Below are 16431 nucleotides of genomic sequence, written 5' to 3' on the forward strand. Positions count from 1 at the left end.
AGTAAAAGTTCTGAAAGCTGGTTTCTCTCTGCCCAGGCTACTTACTTCTACCATAGGGCACTCAGATTGAGCCTTTCCTCTCTGGCCTATCTGTAACTCCTCCTTGGGGCCCTAGAATTCTGTCTCTCTGCCAGAGACACGATCCTTGAGTACTGATCACTGAGAAATTATTCCCGAGTGCTTTGTTCTGTGGAGCAAAAACCACAGGTCTTTGAGGGATCGGTGAATACTCTCATAATAAGTGGTTTAGCAGAAGACACACGCATTAGAAACAGTCGAGGAAGAAAGCAAATGCAGTTGTCACATCTATATCACTGATAACTCTTTTGGTACTTTTTTCTCTGTGTAGGAGTGGCAGAGCTGGGAGTAGAGTCTCGTCAAAAGTGAAAGAGGTCTGGAGATCTGAGCGGGAGATACTTTGAAATATGTTCCCAAAGCCCAAACTTGGAGGTGAAAGTCTTGGGAGAAATTCAGGCGGCTAAAAGGACAAGGATCCTGCTTCCCTGGACAACCTACTTTCAGGGACTTGGTGTCATTGCTGGGTAGGGCTCTTGACCTCTCCTTGAACTTGCCCCAATATAGAGCCATCTTTTTCCACTTTGATCTCTTCCATCTTTTACTCTTACACTTAACCCCTGTCCTAATGTCCTTTTTGGGAGCTTCCCTTCCTGTCCACCTCTGCCTCTCTCTGTCTACCCTTGCTGTGTTTCCCTTATTTCTGGAGTTGTTTTCAGTGGGAGTGACTCCTGGCAGCTTCTTTGAGCAGGGGCCGTACTCATCCCTGAGAACAAGTTCTCACTGGAATCACTCTCCAGTGAGCTGCTGTCTTCCACTTTTAATCCTCTGCTGTCTGTGCCTCTGAAAACTGAGGCTTTGTGGGTCCGGTGGTTTGTTAAGACGGACATCACTGGTGCCTACTGTTCTGGTTGTTTGGCTGGTAGCCCTGAGTCCAGATCTGCAAAGGCAGAAACTCACAATCCACGGATGTTCAGAAAGTCAGCCTGTTCCCAAGTCTTCAGCAGAGGCTTCTTCATTCCCTCCCTGACTTCTTCCCTCCTCCAGCCATTGGGTTAGGGTGGCATTGACCGCTCTCCCTCCTGCTCTCAGGATTCTAGTCTCCCCTTGGTATAACACTACTGCTACTACTAATAGGCCTTTCTTATTCCCTAATCACCTAGATCTTCAAGAATAAAGCAAGAGGGTCATATCCCCTAGATCACTTGAGTATTACCTGTACATAATGTTCTGTTGACATAGATTTCATCATGTTCATCTCCCAAGTTGGGGTAACTCCCTAGGCTTATGCTACCTGCAGCGCATGAATGGTGATGACAATGGTAATATCTAGATTTGTAAAGTACTGTGTGCCAGGCCACGTTCCAAGCAGTTTTACATATGTAAACTCATTTAATTCTTACAACCCTACGACATATTATTTCCATTTTACATATGAAGAAACTGAGACACAGAGAGATTAAATAACCTTCCCAAAGCAAGTGAATAGGTGAGTTAGTATCAGAGCTCAGGTAGTCTGCCTCCAGCATCTGTGCTCTTTGTACCACCTTGATAAGGGACTGGATGACTGAAGAGTGGAGAGCTTTGTTGTCGAGGACGTCGTTCAGCCTAGTTTAGAGGGCAGAGAGGGCCAAGCTTCCCTTAGCTGAGCCCCGGCATATCTACTTGGTCCCTCATGGCCCACACAAGTAAGACCTAGACCCTCTGTGGTCCCCCATATTTCTAGGGGACCACCAGCTCTGGCTTTACCTGATTGTACCGCTAGACTCCTCCCAGAATTCTATCAGTGGCTTGATCGCATCCAGCTGCCTCCCCTGGCGCTCCAAGGAACCTAGGGGCAGGCCCTCTGGAATTAAAGGTGGTTTGAAGTGAAATGGCTAGAGAAATGGGGCACAGAACTTGGCGGGTAGGGCTGATACGCATGCCCAGAAAAGGAAGAAGGGTCAACAGACTCACATTAGGGTATAAAGGTGAAGAGATGCGGGCATCAGGAAATGAAACCAAACTCTTCTCTAACTCCTGGGAGGGCTCCAGGTCTCACTGATTCCCCAAGCCAGTTCTCAACAGGAGGATGTACTGCCCTCTAGGGGATGTTTTGGAAGTCCATGGGGGTATCTTTTTGGTTGTCATGATATGTAGGGGGTGGGGTGGGGATGAGGGAGGGTTTCCTGGTATTGAGCATTCAGGGGTGAAAGATGCTAACCATACTGCAATGACCAGAATAGTGCTGCACAAAATAAAATTGTCCCACATCCCTCATGTCTTTTAAAAATACCATTGTGTATTAATGTGAAAAACCTGTTATAATCTGAGGGTACCTGGAACCTAACTTCATTTTACATACGAACACAAAGTACTTTTTGCACCATTTTAAACACTGGATTTTCAGAAATGCAACTAACATGTAGATTGAAGGAACTTATAATGTGTTTTGTTCAGAACTTTATCATGAGTTGCTTACCGTTTCAGAAATCCACGTCATCGATGACAATACTGCTTATGGTATTTGAGTCACTGATACGTATGCCCCTATCAGTTTGCATTTGTTGCTGTTGTATTTACAGTGATTCTACGTGTAGGTTCAAGTCTCTACTATGTTTTATGCTTCCAGTGTAGTTATGCCTGAACATTACATATTAAAATACAGACAATTTTATTATAAATTAATCTTTTATTTCACCTTTATAATATATGGTTAGAGTATTATATTTACTTTTTGAAATTATGTTTATAGTTTATATTACATATGAATATCATTCCTGGATAGTAAAACGGGCACTGTGTCTGAGGGCTTTGGGAACTGTTGCTCTAAGCTTTTGGAAAGCCATGCCCAGCACTAGCCTGAAGATTCAGGAATTCATCTTTCCCCTGCCTCCACCCCTTTTTTCTCTAAAAGAGGCCCCCAAACCTTACTGCCAAGCTGTAAGTCTTTACCATGAGCTGGACACTTAGAGAGGGACCACAGGATAAACAATGGGGACTCAGCTGGAAGCCACACTTAATGCCTACAAAGAAAAGCCTTTGCAAGACAAAAGGGTCATGTCTGTGTTGTGATGATGTCTGAATTGTGAAGCAGACAGTAGTAGATAGAGATCTGACCTGTGGGCAAGTTAGGCCCTCCTGCCTGAATATGTATTGGGGGAGAGGTTCCCCACTTGCTTCAACTGAACAGAGGAAAAAAAGGGAGGAAGAGTATGACTAGGAACTAACGTGGATGGAGCTTCTACTCTATGCCAAGTACTTAGTGACATGGTTTACATATATTCTCAATTTCTTCTTTTAAGTGCACCATAGGATAGATATCAACTTAACAAAACTCAAGCTTCCACAGTCACGTGATTTGTCCCAGGTCACAGAGAGCTTCAACAGGAATTAAAGCAGGACTGGTTTGATCCGTGTTTTAGGTTGCCAAAAACAGGGGTGAGTTCCTTCTTTAGACCATTCCTAATTTTTCGTTCTTTTGGAATAAGCAAAGAGGGACTTCCCTGGTGGCGCAGTGGTTAAGAATCCACCTGCCAGTGCAGGGGACACGGGTTTGAGCCCTGGTCCGGGAAGAGCCCACGTGCTGCGGAGCAACTAAGCCCGAGTGCCACAACTACTGAGCCCGCGCGCCTAGAGCCCGTGCTCCGCAACAAGAGAAGCCACCGCAATGAGAAACCCGCGCACCGCAAGGAAGAGTAGCCCCCGCTCGCCGCAACTAGAGAAAGCCTGCGCTCAGCAACGAAGACCCAATGCAGCCATAAATAAATAAATAAAATTTTAAAATGCTTTAAACAAACAAACAAACAAATCTTCTAGATGACTCCATAGCTGAGTGCCTAATATGTCAACAGCAGAGACCAACACTGAGTCCCTAATATGTACTACTCCCTGGGGGGACCAGCCAGACACTTGATGTCAAGTTAATTACATTGGATTTCTTTCATCATGGAGGGGGCATAGATTTGTCTTCACTGGAATAGACGTTTTGGACATGAATTTGCCTTCTTTGCTCATAATGCTCCTGCCAGCACCAACACTGGGGGAATTCACAGAATGCCTATTCATAGTTATGGCATTCCCCATAGTACTATGTCTAATCAAGGAGCTTATTTCATAGCAAAGGAAGTTTAGTAACGGGCTTGTGCTCATGGAATTAAGTGGTCTTACCATGTACCCCATCATCTGAAAGCAGAAGCTTATTTGAAACGTGGAATGGTTTACTGAAGATTCACAGCAGCAATTGGGAGACAAAACCCTGAAAGAATGAAGTTCTGGCTTACAGGATGCAATATATGCTTTGAATCAGAGACCATTACATGGTGTTTTCTCCTCTATGACCTGAATACAAGGGTTCCAGAGTCAAGGGGTAAAAGTGCGGGTGGCTTTTTCACTATGACACCTAATAACCAACTCACAGAATTTTTGTTTCTCCTGGCAACTTTGAGCTCGACTGGTTTGGAGGACTTAGTCTCCAAAAGGAGAATGCTTCTACCATTAGACACAATGGTTCCATTGAATTAGAAGAGGAGACTGCCACCTGGTCATTTTGGGCTCTATACATCACTGAACCAAGAGGCAAAAAAAAAATGATTACTTGGCTGGCTGGTGTGATATATCCTGATGACCTAGGGGAAGTTGGGATGCTGCTACACAATGGGAGCAAGGAGAGCTATTTCTGGAACCCAGGAGATTCTCTGGGGCATCACTTAGTACTTCCTTGCCTAAGAGTAAATGTTAACATAGCAACCAAAAAAAAAAAAAAAAAGACAGGACAGACCTTGAGTCAGAAATGGAAGTTTGGATCACTCTACCAGGTAAAGAACCCTGACTATCTGAAGTTCTGGCTGAAGACATAGGAAATATGGAATGAGTAGTTGAAGCAGTTCATAGATATTAATTATGGCTTCTTGACCAATTACAGAAATGAGGACTGTGGTAACTTGGCATATTTTCTGTTTGCTTGTTTTAGATATGTATTTGTCTAAGTTAACCATTTTATTCATCTCTCCCTTTCTTCCCATTTTTATGTTATTATACTAGTTGTTGGAAGTGAACTTCACAATTTAATCTTTAGGTAACAAAAAATTCAGTGGAACTCTGGGTTTAAGGAGTAGCTAATATAGCCAGAGATGGACATGATGACTGGTGGCCTGTTTGAGGAAATGTGAAAAGCTCTGTGTTGTAGTCTGACTTTAACTCCCTTCTCCAACTTCACTCCCACACATAAATATTTGTCCAATTTCTTAGATGTTTTAAGGCAGAGCAGCAAATTCATGTTAAGGGTGGTTGGGCAGGTAAGGAAATGAGAGTAGTGAGAATTCAGGCCCTATCTAGAGGAAAAAAACTATATTCAGTTCAAGATGATTGTTGCCCTGTGACGCTCAAATGTAGCCTTAATTTAAATAAACAAACACGCTTCGTGTGGGACGAACAAAAGATGTCTTCCTGGTTATTTCAATCTCTACTTTAAAAAAGTCATGCAGAGCTTCCCTGGTGGCGCAGTAGTTGAGAGTCCTCCTGCCGATGGAGGGGACACGGGTTAGTGCCCCGGTCCGGGAAGGTCCCACATGCCACGGAACGGCTGGGCCCGTGAGCCGTGGCCGCTGAGCCTGCGCGTCCGGAGCCTGTGCTCCGGAACGGGAGAGGCCACAACAGTGAGAGGCCCGCGTACCTCAAAAAAAAAAAAAGAAAAAAGTCATGCAGTTTTCAAATACGTGGGAGAAAAACCATTAGCGTGTTTCAAGGAAGCCAAGAGATAAAGTGTTATCAGAAAGAGGAAGTGGCCATTAATGTTAAATGCTGCTGAAAGGGTGAGGAGGACTGAAAAATGACCATCGAATCTGGCGAAATGGACATCATTAATGCCCTTGGACAGGAGCAGTTTCAGTAGAGGGATGGGGACAGTGTGTTGAAGGGAGAATGGGAGGTAGGAGATAGTGCCCTAGACTTGTTCAAGAAGTTTTGCTATAGAGGGGAGCAGAGAACTGGGACAGTAGTTGAAGATGCGAATAAGGGAGATATTTAATTGTTATGTGTAGGAAGATATTTCATTTGTGTTGTATTTTTCTCCACAATTACCAAGTGTCTTTTGGTTTCATTTATAATATATTCTGCCATTAAAGAGGTTCAAGATTTTATGTACTTCCTTTAAGATTTCTGGACTTCCTGTCTTGTTTAAAGGCCTTTTCCATTTGAGGATTAAATGAATATGCTTATTTCCTTCAGATACTTGTATTTTATTTCTTAATATTTAGATTTTATTTTTATATATGGCATGAGATAAAGATCTTACCTTGTTTTCTTCTATACATATGTCAATTGCACCAATACCTTTTGTTAAATAATCCATTAATTTACCACTGAACTAGAATGTTATTTTTATAATAAAATATGTTCCCACACTTATTTGCATTTCTGGGCTCCGTATTCTGGTCTACTGATAAAGACTCTTTAGCTTAGATATTCCCAACTTCATTGAGTTGTGACTCAGCTTCCTCTACCACCCTGAAAAAGCTATATAGACTCTATTAGCTTCTATTTTCCAATTTAAAAAAATGTGGTAAAATACAATTAACATAAAATTTACCTCTCAACCATTTTTAAATGTATAGTTCAGTGGTATTAAGTACATTCATAATGTCTTGCAACATCACCATTATCCATCTCCGTAACTCTTCATCTAGTAAAACTGAGACTCTATCCCAATTAAACAATAACTGCCCATTCTCCCATTTCCCCAGCGGCTGGCAACCACCATTCTACATTCTGTCTCTATGATTGTGACTACTCTAAGTACCTCATATAAGTGGAATCAAAGTATTTGTCTTTTTATGCCTGGCTTATTTCACTTAGCGTAATGTTCTCAGTTCATTCATGTTGTAGCATATGTTACAATTTTCTTTCTTTTTACAGCTGAGTAATACACCATTGTATGTATAGATATACCACATTTTCTTATCCAGTCATCAATTGTCCAGGGACCTTTGGGTTGCTTCCACATATCAGCTATTGTGAATAATGCTGCTAGGAACATGAGTGTACTAATATATTTTCAAGATCCTGATTTTAATTTTTTTGGGATATATTCCCAGAAATGGAACTGCTGTATCATATGGTAATTTTGTATTTAATTTTTTTGAGGAACCTCCATACTTTCCACAGGGGCTGTACCATTTTACCTTCCCACCAACAGTGCACAAGGGTTCCAACTTCTCCACACCCTTGTCAACACTTTGTTTTGTTTTTGATAGTAGCTATCCTAATGGGTATGATGAGGTGGTATCTCATTGTAGTTTTCATTTGTATTTACCTAATGGAATCTATTAGCTTTTCTATTAACATGAATTTGGGTTAATTTTTTTTTTCAGAGAAGTGGAAGACAGCCCTTGAAATAAATGGAAGCACTCTGGGTTTTGGCAAAGCTGCTGTTAAAAAATCTTATCTTTAACCTCTTAACAAGGTGAAGAATTGACTTGTGAGAATCTTGGGTTTTTTGCCAAGGGAAAAAGATATATATGTTTTTCCATAATTATTTAAGGATTCCAGGATATTAATGGTGTATCATTAGCATACCAACAAACCAGCTAATGAGCTATTAATATTATACCTAAAATGCACCAACAAAACAAAGTTGTGTGTGCATGAGTTTGTAGGGGTGAATGAGATTAGTGCTAGTTTGTAAAGTGTAATCCTTTAGGCAAGACTGAGAAACATCTTTAAAGGACTGATCCTCAATATCTTAGTTGTATATCAATTTATAGTTTACAAAGGTTTCCATACACAGGATGGAATCATGTGATTCTTACAAGAATCCTGGGAATTCAGTAGGGCAGGTATCATTATCTCAGTTGTTTACAAATGCAGAAACAGGCTTACCTAAGCCAAGTGACTAGCCCTGGGTCAGCTTGTGAGTGGCTGGGGTATTTTAAAAATATAGATCTTGGTGAAGAGGGAATCTGTTATAACCCATGTAAACGCAGAGCCTGACACACAGTTTAGCACATAGTACGAACTCTGTGTACTATAGTACAAACTCACTGAATATTTGTTGAATGTATGAATGTGTCTTATGAGCCTATTTCAGAGTTCTTTCCATAATACTATGTAATCCATGCCATGAAATCAAATTCTTAACAACTGAAACCGGTTGGGGAGAAGAAGGAGTTGGGGGAGGAGAGGGTTTGGGGAAGGTGGGAGGTTGGGGATGGGATAAGGGGCAGGGATTATTCCCAGAAGAATGAGGAAATTGGAGATGGAGGCAACAGCTTCTGGAAATGTCAGTGTTTATTAAACATTTAAGGAGATTTGGGGGTTTGAGAAGAAATATACAGAATGTAGAAAAATCCTAAGAATCCCCTGTGGCTAGGAGTGCAGCCTCTTCCCTTTCCCCCGTTTCCCATTTGTTTTTCCTGCTTTTTCTTTGGTTATTTAAAAGCTATTTCTTAAGGCTCATTTGTCCCCTCCTCAGCCCCCTCACCTATGAAGATCCTTTGTCTCTCCCTCTCCTTTCCTGTGACCTTGAGTCCCAGAACAGTGCTCCAAAGTGATCAGGGGGCACCATTCCTGTAGCTGAGGTTTGAGGATCGGGGGCCCCTCTGCTTGGGCTGGCTCTCCATTAAGGATTTAATGGGGGGTGGGGAATTGCCAAAGCCACATGACGTCATTGGTACTCAGTCATGGGGGGAGGGTAGAGCATGGGCACAGATCAGATAAACAAACAAACAAGAATGGATTAAAAAATAAAAAATAACTAACAACCTAAATAAAACCTGAAGGAGAATCTGATCTGGGTGACCTGGGTGTTAGCTGGGAGGGCAGAGTCTGCAGCTGGGCCACCTGATGGAGGGGAGGGAGGGTCAGAGAGAAGAGGGTCAGAGGGACAGGCTAGGTGGTGCAGGGGATGGGAATATCAGGTGGCCTGGAGTTGAGGCAGGGGGTAGCAAGGTCCCTTTCTTTTCAGCGCCAGAGGAATGGGCACCAAACACACAGTCCCTGGGGCAGGTGGAGTGTAAGATGGAGCCCTGGGCTTCCAGAAAGCCAGGAGGTGAAGGTGGGGGAGAATATGAAGTGCTTGGGGAATGAATTTTGGAATGAAACTTACATCTCAAAGGGAAGTGAGGGCAGGGCAAGGGCTGGGGAGCTAAGGAGGAAAGCACCTAGACGGGGGATAGAGGAGCCTAGGTCCCCCTTTTCTGGCAGGGCCTTGGTGGGGGGAGGGGGTGATCACTTTTCTGAGTCCAGGCCCATCATGTTCTTGAGGGCGTTCTTGAGGCTGGTTCTGCTGGGGGACTTGACAGCAGGCCGGAGCTCCGAGCTCTGCTCATCCTTTCGTAGCTCCATCTCTATGACCACCATCTGAGAGCCTTTGGTAGCCTCCGCCCCTGACCCCTTACCCCCCGCCCGGCCCGCTAACCGCTATTTCTTATCCTTGCGAGACTCCCCCAACCCTTTAGTCTTCTTCTCACTGGCAGCTTTGGTGCTTCTGCTGTGGTCCAGCATGGCATACAGCACTGGCGTCTGTGGGGAGGAGTGCACGCATCAGTCACTGGTCAGGTGGGGCTTGACTGTTCCCATCCTGCCCCCGACTGCTGCCTGGAGGCACCCCAAGTCCCACTAACCTGCCGGCCGCGCTTCGATGAGTCCTTCACAGACTTGTGCAATTTCCCCTTCTCCATGGCACTGCAGGGAAAGGGGGTGCTATGGATTTGGCCCTGTTGGAGCCCCTCACGGAGGGGTCAAGGCTTCCTTTTCCCTTTGGCCCTCCCACCCATTGGATTAGTCTCCGCCCACATGGGGAGTAGTGGGTTGGGGAAGGGGAGTCGGCTCCGCGCCTTACCTGAGTCTCCTCTGCAGGGCCGCCTGCCTGCGTAGCCAGCAGTACCGAATCAGGTAGAAAAGCAGCAGCAGCAATAGAACACCCCCCAAAACACCCCCGATCACGGCTCCCAGCACCACCCCGTACCTAGTAGGCACTAAAAGGGGAAGGAAAAGAAGTGGCGGAATGAGCAGGGACAAGTATCTTTGGTTCCTAGCCCCACACTTATTCCCTGCGGTTTGGGTTGTAAGACATCCCAACCAAGGCTGTCTTCTGCCCACTCTCCCAGAGCCTGAGGGGCATTAGCCCCGGCATTTTGCCCCTTCCCCCAGCCTCTCAGGGAGGCCCGATCCCCTCTCTGAACTCCCTCCCATGCCCACATCCCACCTCCTCTCACACCTTTTTCAAAGACATAGAGCGTGACCTGAGAGGTCTTGCCCACTATGTCTGGTGGGTTTTTGACGTCACAGGTGAAAGTGCCGTTGTCACTATAGTCCAGGTTGTGTATGACAATGGAGCCATCCTTCCAGAGAGGGTCCCCTACCCACTGAATGCGCTCTTTGAAGGTCCCCACCTCATCGATGTAGGGCTGTCCCTTGGCATAGTGGAAGATCTATGAGGAATGAGGGGAAGCATGTATTTCTAGCTTCAGGGTGAGGGATTCTGGGCTGGTGAGGGTAATGCTGGGGAGGGGGTTCAGCCCTAGTCAGTGTGACAAAGATTGCCACTTACTCCCCTTCCTTAGCCCAAGTTCTCTTTTCTGTGGTTCTTTGAAACACCCTTTCTGTTATGCACACTCAGGATTCCCCCCAGGCACTCACCGAGATGGCATCACGGCCTCCTTCTGGCTGGTAGCGCCAGGTGAAGGAGATGTCATCTGAGACCCACTCACTGGACCAGAAGGAGCAGTGCAGGGTCACCCGGGAGCCCACAGCACCGTGGACCTCCTTGTCCGTGTAAACCACAATGGCCTGGGCTGGGGAGAGCACTGCAAACATAGAGGGGGAATCAGATGCACATGTGGGCCCAAAAAGGGATATAGAGGGAGTGAGATCAATAGGAAGTCAAGCCTGAGTCAGAGGCCAAAGCGAAGACTGGGACAGAAATGACGAATTCTGCGGTCCAGGTCTCTCTTGCCTAATTGAATAGATGAGTGGAAATGCTGTGTTGGTTCAAGCTCTTCGGCATGTTCATAGAGGAAATGAAATCAGCAGTACCAGAATTCCCCTGAGGACTTCCAGAAGTTGAATTCTGTCTCCAAGTCTAACTTTCCCTTTGGATCAGTATCTAATTCTTAAGCTATCCCTTAGATGCAGGCTTTACAATTTTTAAAACTTATTATAAATTATACAGGTAACACATAGTGCATTCTTCTTATAACTATTCAAGCAATAGAGATAAAGAGAGCTAAAGTCTCTCTTGACCAATTCCTTTCCTGTAGTCCCCTCCCAGATATTACCAACGTTATCAGTTTAATGTGTAACCATTTTCTATGTGTCAGACTCAACATAAACTCAAGATACACATATACTTATAAGAAATAGTTTCTTTCTGTGGAGCTTTCTTTTCTTTTTTAACATACATTGCATTATAGTCTTTTTTTTTGGCTTAAGAATATATGTATAAAAAGAATATATGTATCTGTTGGGAGTGTTCCACTTTGATGCGTACAGATCAATATTATTTTTAACAGCTACATAGTATTTCACAGTACAACAAACTCAAATGTCTTGCAGAAGAATTGAAGATAACTAGAGAATGTAAGTCTTCTTCCCTGACCCAGCTGTCTTCAGTGCTGAATCCCTGATTGCCATACAGCTGCTCTTGACTGGGGGGGTCACGGAGGGAAGGCCCTCATATCCCTCTCAGGGGAAGCTTGATTCAGAGCAGCACCCCCAAGCCCAAAGCTCAGATGACTCTGCATTTGAGCCCCTTGTGGTTCTGCTTTGACCCTCCTCACCCTCCTCTTGGCCCTTTTGGCCCAGGGTCACTCCCAAGACTCACCCACACAAGGCCATTCCAGGGAGATTATGTGTGTGGGCTGGCCCTGGCTGGGGGCAACTGTAGACCCTTTTGTTCTATGGGAGAGGGAGGAAGCAATCAAATAAATAGAGACCCATTGTCTGACCACTGACCAGTGTTGGGGGCTCATGCCTCCCCTCCCCTCACTGCCCCCCGCACCCCTGCCCGTGGTCCATAGTCCCAAATCTCCCACCTCAGCATGCAATACCAATGACTCACCTCCTGGGACTGAGCCTTCGAGCCTTCTTGGGTATCCCAAATGTAACAAGGAAGGTTATTCATTGGATCTAACTTCTATTCCTCCTGTTCAAATATCAACCACTGCCCTTCAGCTCTGTTCAATGGTGCTATGAGTGGGACAGAACTTTCTCTCCCTCTTATACTCCAAGATCCCCTCTCCCCATTTCCCTCACCACGCCCTTCTCCAACTCCCTATCCTTAACATTTTCTCAGGATACCTCTGAATAGTCCAGTACAGTCCAGAAGAGTGTAGCTGCTAGGTTTAGGACTCAAGGAGCTGACCGCAGAGAATCTCAGACATTCTAACCAGCCCTCCCTCCCCTCCCCTCATTTGCCCTACTTCTCACTCACTGCACTAGGCTTCAGGGCAGTTTGGAGAAGGGAACAATCCATTCAGATAACCCTGCTTTGAACTTCTCTTCCTCACCCAACATCTGCCGTGGGGCAAGGAAGGGGCTGGTCAACTTATGTGGAAGATAGCTTTAGATGAGACAAGACCCTAGAATCTCACAGAACCTCCCTTCTACTCTGTTCACCCACATAATGGACAACAGATCCACAAAGAGAAACTGAGGTACCAAGAGACAAAGGATCGGAGGAGTTGGGGCCACAAACCTTGGGCTCCTTCCTTAGATCACATTCCCTGACTTCTCTCTTCAGGGAAACTAAGGTTAAGGTACCTTCTGCACGACTAGGGAATGAGTAGGGACCAGAACCCAGATGTCTGAACATGTTCCTTACCAAGCTCTAACACTGCTTCCTAGTAGGCCTTCACCACTGCTTTGGGGGCATGTTACTGGTTTCCAACCCGGTTCCGGTCAGGTCCACCTCAGGGAAGCTCTCTACACTCTTTTCCCTTTTCCCTTCACAGAATACCTTTACCTTTACAGCCTCCCTCCAAACTATATATATATTTTTTCTCTGCATAGAATAGCATCTTCCTGCTGTTGCTGCCTCTTTCTTTGATTGCAGTGAGGAGCGCAGTGAAGGCAGGGGGAAGGTTGCTGAGAGACAACCTGAGACCCGGGGCCCCCAGACGGGTGGCTCAACTTACCCAAAGAGGAGAAGAGTAGCGCAGCCAGGATAGGACTGGGGTTGGAAGAGGGAGCCCCAGGAGCCATAGCTGGGGCAGGGCTAGGGCCCGGAGCGTCTGCGGGGTTGGGAGAGTGGGGGACAAGGAACTGAGCGGGGGTTCCTGGAACCCGCTTAAAATCCCCCAGGGTCCCGGTATGAGGGGGCTGTCCTGAGCCAGTAGCCAATTGCAGCCTGGCATGTGCAGTTGAGAGGTGGTGAGGAGGGGGGCAGAGCACAGGGAGCAGAAGGGGCATTGTGTCCTCTGGGTAGAGGGGTGGGGGGGGACACATACCACCCCATACACTGAGGGCTTTGTGTCTGCTGGCCTCCCCCTGCCTCAGGCTGGAATGTCGGGGGGGGGGGGGGGAGGGAGAGGGACAGAAAAAGGGACACAAACACATTTCTCTGAGGGACAGATGGGTGGAGGAACCTGAATCCTAAGGCTATGAAAAGGGATTCCTCCCTAGCCTCCATGCCTGAGAGTGGCTCCCCTAGGGCTCTAGGAGTTAGAGGTGGGTTTCCCCCAGAGAACTTTCAAAACAGGATATCCCTGCTATCTTCACTACTGTGGGCTACATTACAGGCTTCTTGAGATGACTAAGTCCTTTGGGTGTCTTTTTTTTTTTTTTTCCTATCTCTCTGCATCTTGGGTGATTCTTTCCAGATAAAAAACTTTTTTTCCGTGGGAAAATACCCAGGGAAGAATCCCTTGATCTTTCCCTTTTTTTCAGGAAGTCCTTCACTGCCTCACGCTGCAGTTTAAGTCCATTTCAGTTAAAAGCAAGGCAACAAAATTATATTGAGTGCCAGCCAGCTACATATATGAGTATGTGAATATGTGGGTATGTGAGTAATAGAAAGAGGAATAAAAATTAAGATCCTCCTTCAAGGAGTTCAAAATTTAGTTTGGGGAGGCAGAGGGGAGAATCAGAGGACAAACCCGTTAACAATGAAATATAATAAACCATGATGCAGCAGACTGATGAACAAAGTGCTGAGAGTATAAGTGAGGGCACATAGAGCTACATTAGGAAAATTAAGTTATGTAACAGAGATTAAACACAAAAATATCAATAACTTTCATTTAATAAATGAAGTTCAGAGGAAGAGGGAGTCATGTCTAGAAGGCAGTATTAGATGTGGACCAACCTTTAAGGATGCATGCCATTTTGAAAAGGAGAGGTACCTAGTGAGGGTATCTAGGCAGATAGAACAACAAAAGCAAAGACAAAGAGATAAGAAAGTGTGTATGTGTGTGTGTGGGGGGGGGGGGGGGGGGGGGGTGGGTAGGTTTGTGAAGTTTTGGGAATATTCAGGGTAGATCTGGTGTCCTCCATTTTTACTCTATTTGGGGGATCTTGAACAGGCATCAGAGGAAAGGAGTCTGTACAGGAAAGTTGAAGCCAGTTTGTGGATGGCCTTAAATGACAGGGCAAAGGGGGTGGATTTAATCCGGTACATCATAAGAATTCTGCTGATGGTTTTGGGATGGTATTTGGGGTTAGGAATGGGAGTGTCTACATGGTCAGAGCTGAGTTTTAAGACAAACACGTTACATGAAACATTGGAAGAACTAAGTGAAAGAGGCATTCATTGGATTTGTTAATGTGAAGCTTCCGAGGGCCAAAGCAAGATCAATGACTGGAAGATCAATCGCAGAAAACTGTATTTTAATGTAACAACTTCCTAATGACTAAATTGTTTACTAAATGAAACTTGTTTTTTGAGGTACCCATTAGCCAATGTGTTAGAACACACTCTTGAAAATCAGCTGTCAGCAGCGCTACAGAGGAGATTCCTACACTGGAGAGAAAATCGGGCTGGAGAGCCTGTAAGGTCCCTTCCAGTCTAGAAGTTTATTATAGTGCTTTCTTTGCCAGCATTATAGAAATGCAAAATAGTATATTCATTTGATGTAGAAATAAATGAATCTGTGCTATTTAAGTCCTGAAAGGAAAAGTACATAAGCGCTAAATATAAATAAGATCTGAATATTAATGCAACGAATATGTTTTTATTGCTGAACAGGAGTTGCTTTGGCTGTCTGCTTCACTTCTCCTCACCCTTCCTCCTCAAAAGAGGCTCAAGAACTTTTGCGCTTTTCCGTTCCTTTCCACTTGCTTGTTTTCTCCCTTATAAGTGCTCTGGAAGTGATTGCTCAAAACTGTTTTTATGTATATAAATCAAAGCAAGTTCTCCCCCACCCGTACCCCAGGTTCTTCTGGCAGTGGGTGTCACCCACATAGCCCTGAAACAAGAAACAAGGGAGCGTTGTCTTTGGTTAGTGGGCATCTAGCTCATGCAGCGGCTCAAGCCCAGGAATTGTGAGACATAAAGCTAATCGAGGTGGTTAGAGGACGCTCCCCATCCTCGGATGGTGCTCTGAGAGGTTCTCTCCCCCACGGATCTCAACTTGTGCACTATCTCTGTACTGGTGAAGACGGTTCACATAAGAATGGGAAGGAGCCCAAAGTATCTTTACAAAAAAAATTTTTTTTAATTGAAGTATAGTTGATTTACGAAGTTGTGTTAATTTCTGGTGTACAGCAAAGTGATTCAGTCATATATATATTCTTTTTCATATTCTTTTCCATTATGGTTCATTACAGGAGACTGAATATAGTTCCCCGTGCCATACAGTAGGACCTTGTTGGTTACCTGTTTTATACATAGTAGTTTGTATCTGCTAATCCCAAACTCCTAACTTATCCCTCCTCCTTTCCCCTTTGGTAACTATGTTTGTTTGTTTTCTATTGTCTGTTTCTGTTCTGTAAATAAATTCAGTTGTACCATATTTTAGAGTCCACATATATGTGATATGTTATTTGTCTTTTTCTTTCTGACTTACTTTAGTATGATAATCTTTTGGTTCATCCATGTTGCTGCAAGCCGAAAGTATCTTTTTCCCTGCATGTCTCAGTCACCCTATAATACTTTTTAGTCCCACCTGGGAGGGGGAAGGCGTGAAACTAGACTGAGAAGTCCTCAGTGAAGAATCTGGGCAAGCCCTCTGCTTTGTGGTGCTAAACAAAATGAGTGTTTTTAGAGGTGCTACCTGTGAAGCACCTCTGAAAACAAAAAGGTAAAACGTAGACTGCAGAATTTGACCCAGCGGCAGTTCTGCGGAAAACTTACCACTTTTTAGAAGTCAGCTGAAAGAGGAGGGGTCAGAGACTAACTGCGCACAGAAGATATGCGAAGAGTCGGAACTAGGGCTGATCCGGAGAGCCTCCCAATCCTCAGAAAGAGCTGGTGTCGTCACGTGACAGAAGCCCCGCCCCTCC

General features: G+C 45.0%; 1 protein-coding gene across 1 annotated transcript; it reads right to left on the bottom strand.

The window, feature by feature from the left end:
- Positions 1–8262: 8262 nt before the first annotated feature.
- MPZ (myelin protein zero) lies at positions 8263–16371 on the bottom strand. The gene is given in 7 exon segments (XM_027095384.1): positions 8263–9513; positions 9615–9675; positions 9833–9968; positions 10211–10424; positions 10633–10799; positions 13128–13223; positions 16283–16371. Coding segments are annotated over 6 exon segments (939 nt in total). The 5' UTR covers positions 13195–13223; positions 16283–16371; the 3' UTR covers positions 8263–9219.
- Between the last annotated feature and the right edge of the window lie 60 nt (positions 16372–16431).

The sequence above is a fragment of the Aethalodelphis obliquidens genome, unplaced genomic scaffold (assembly GCF_003676395.1).
Source record: "Aethalodelphis obliquidens isolate GAN/ISIS:26980383/991018 unplaced genomic scaffold, ASM367639v1 scaffold90, whole genome shotgun sequence".
In the NCBI taxonomy this organism is placed as follows: domain Eukaryota; kingdom Metazoa; phylum Chordata; class Mammalia; order Artiodactyla; family Delphinidae; genus Aethalodelphis; species Aethalodelphis obliquidens.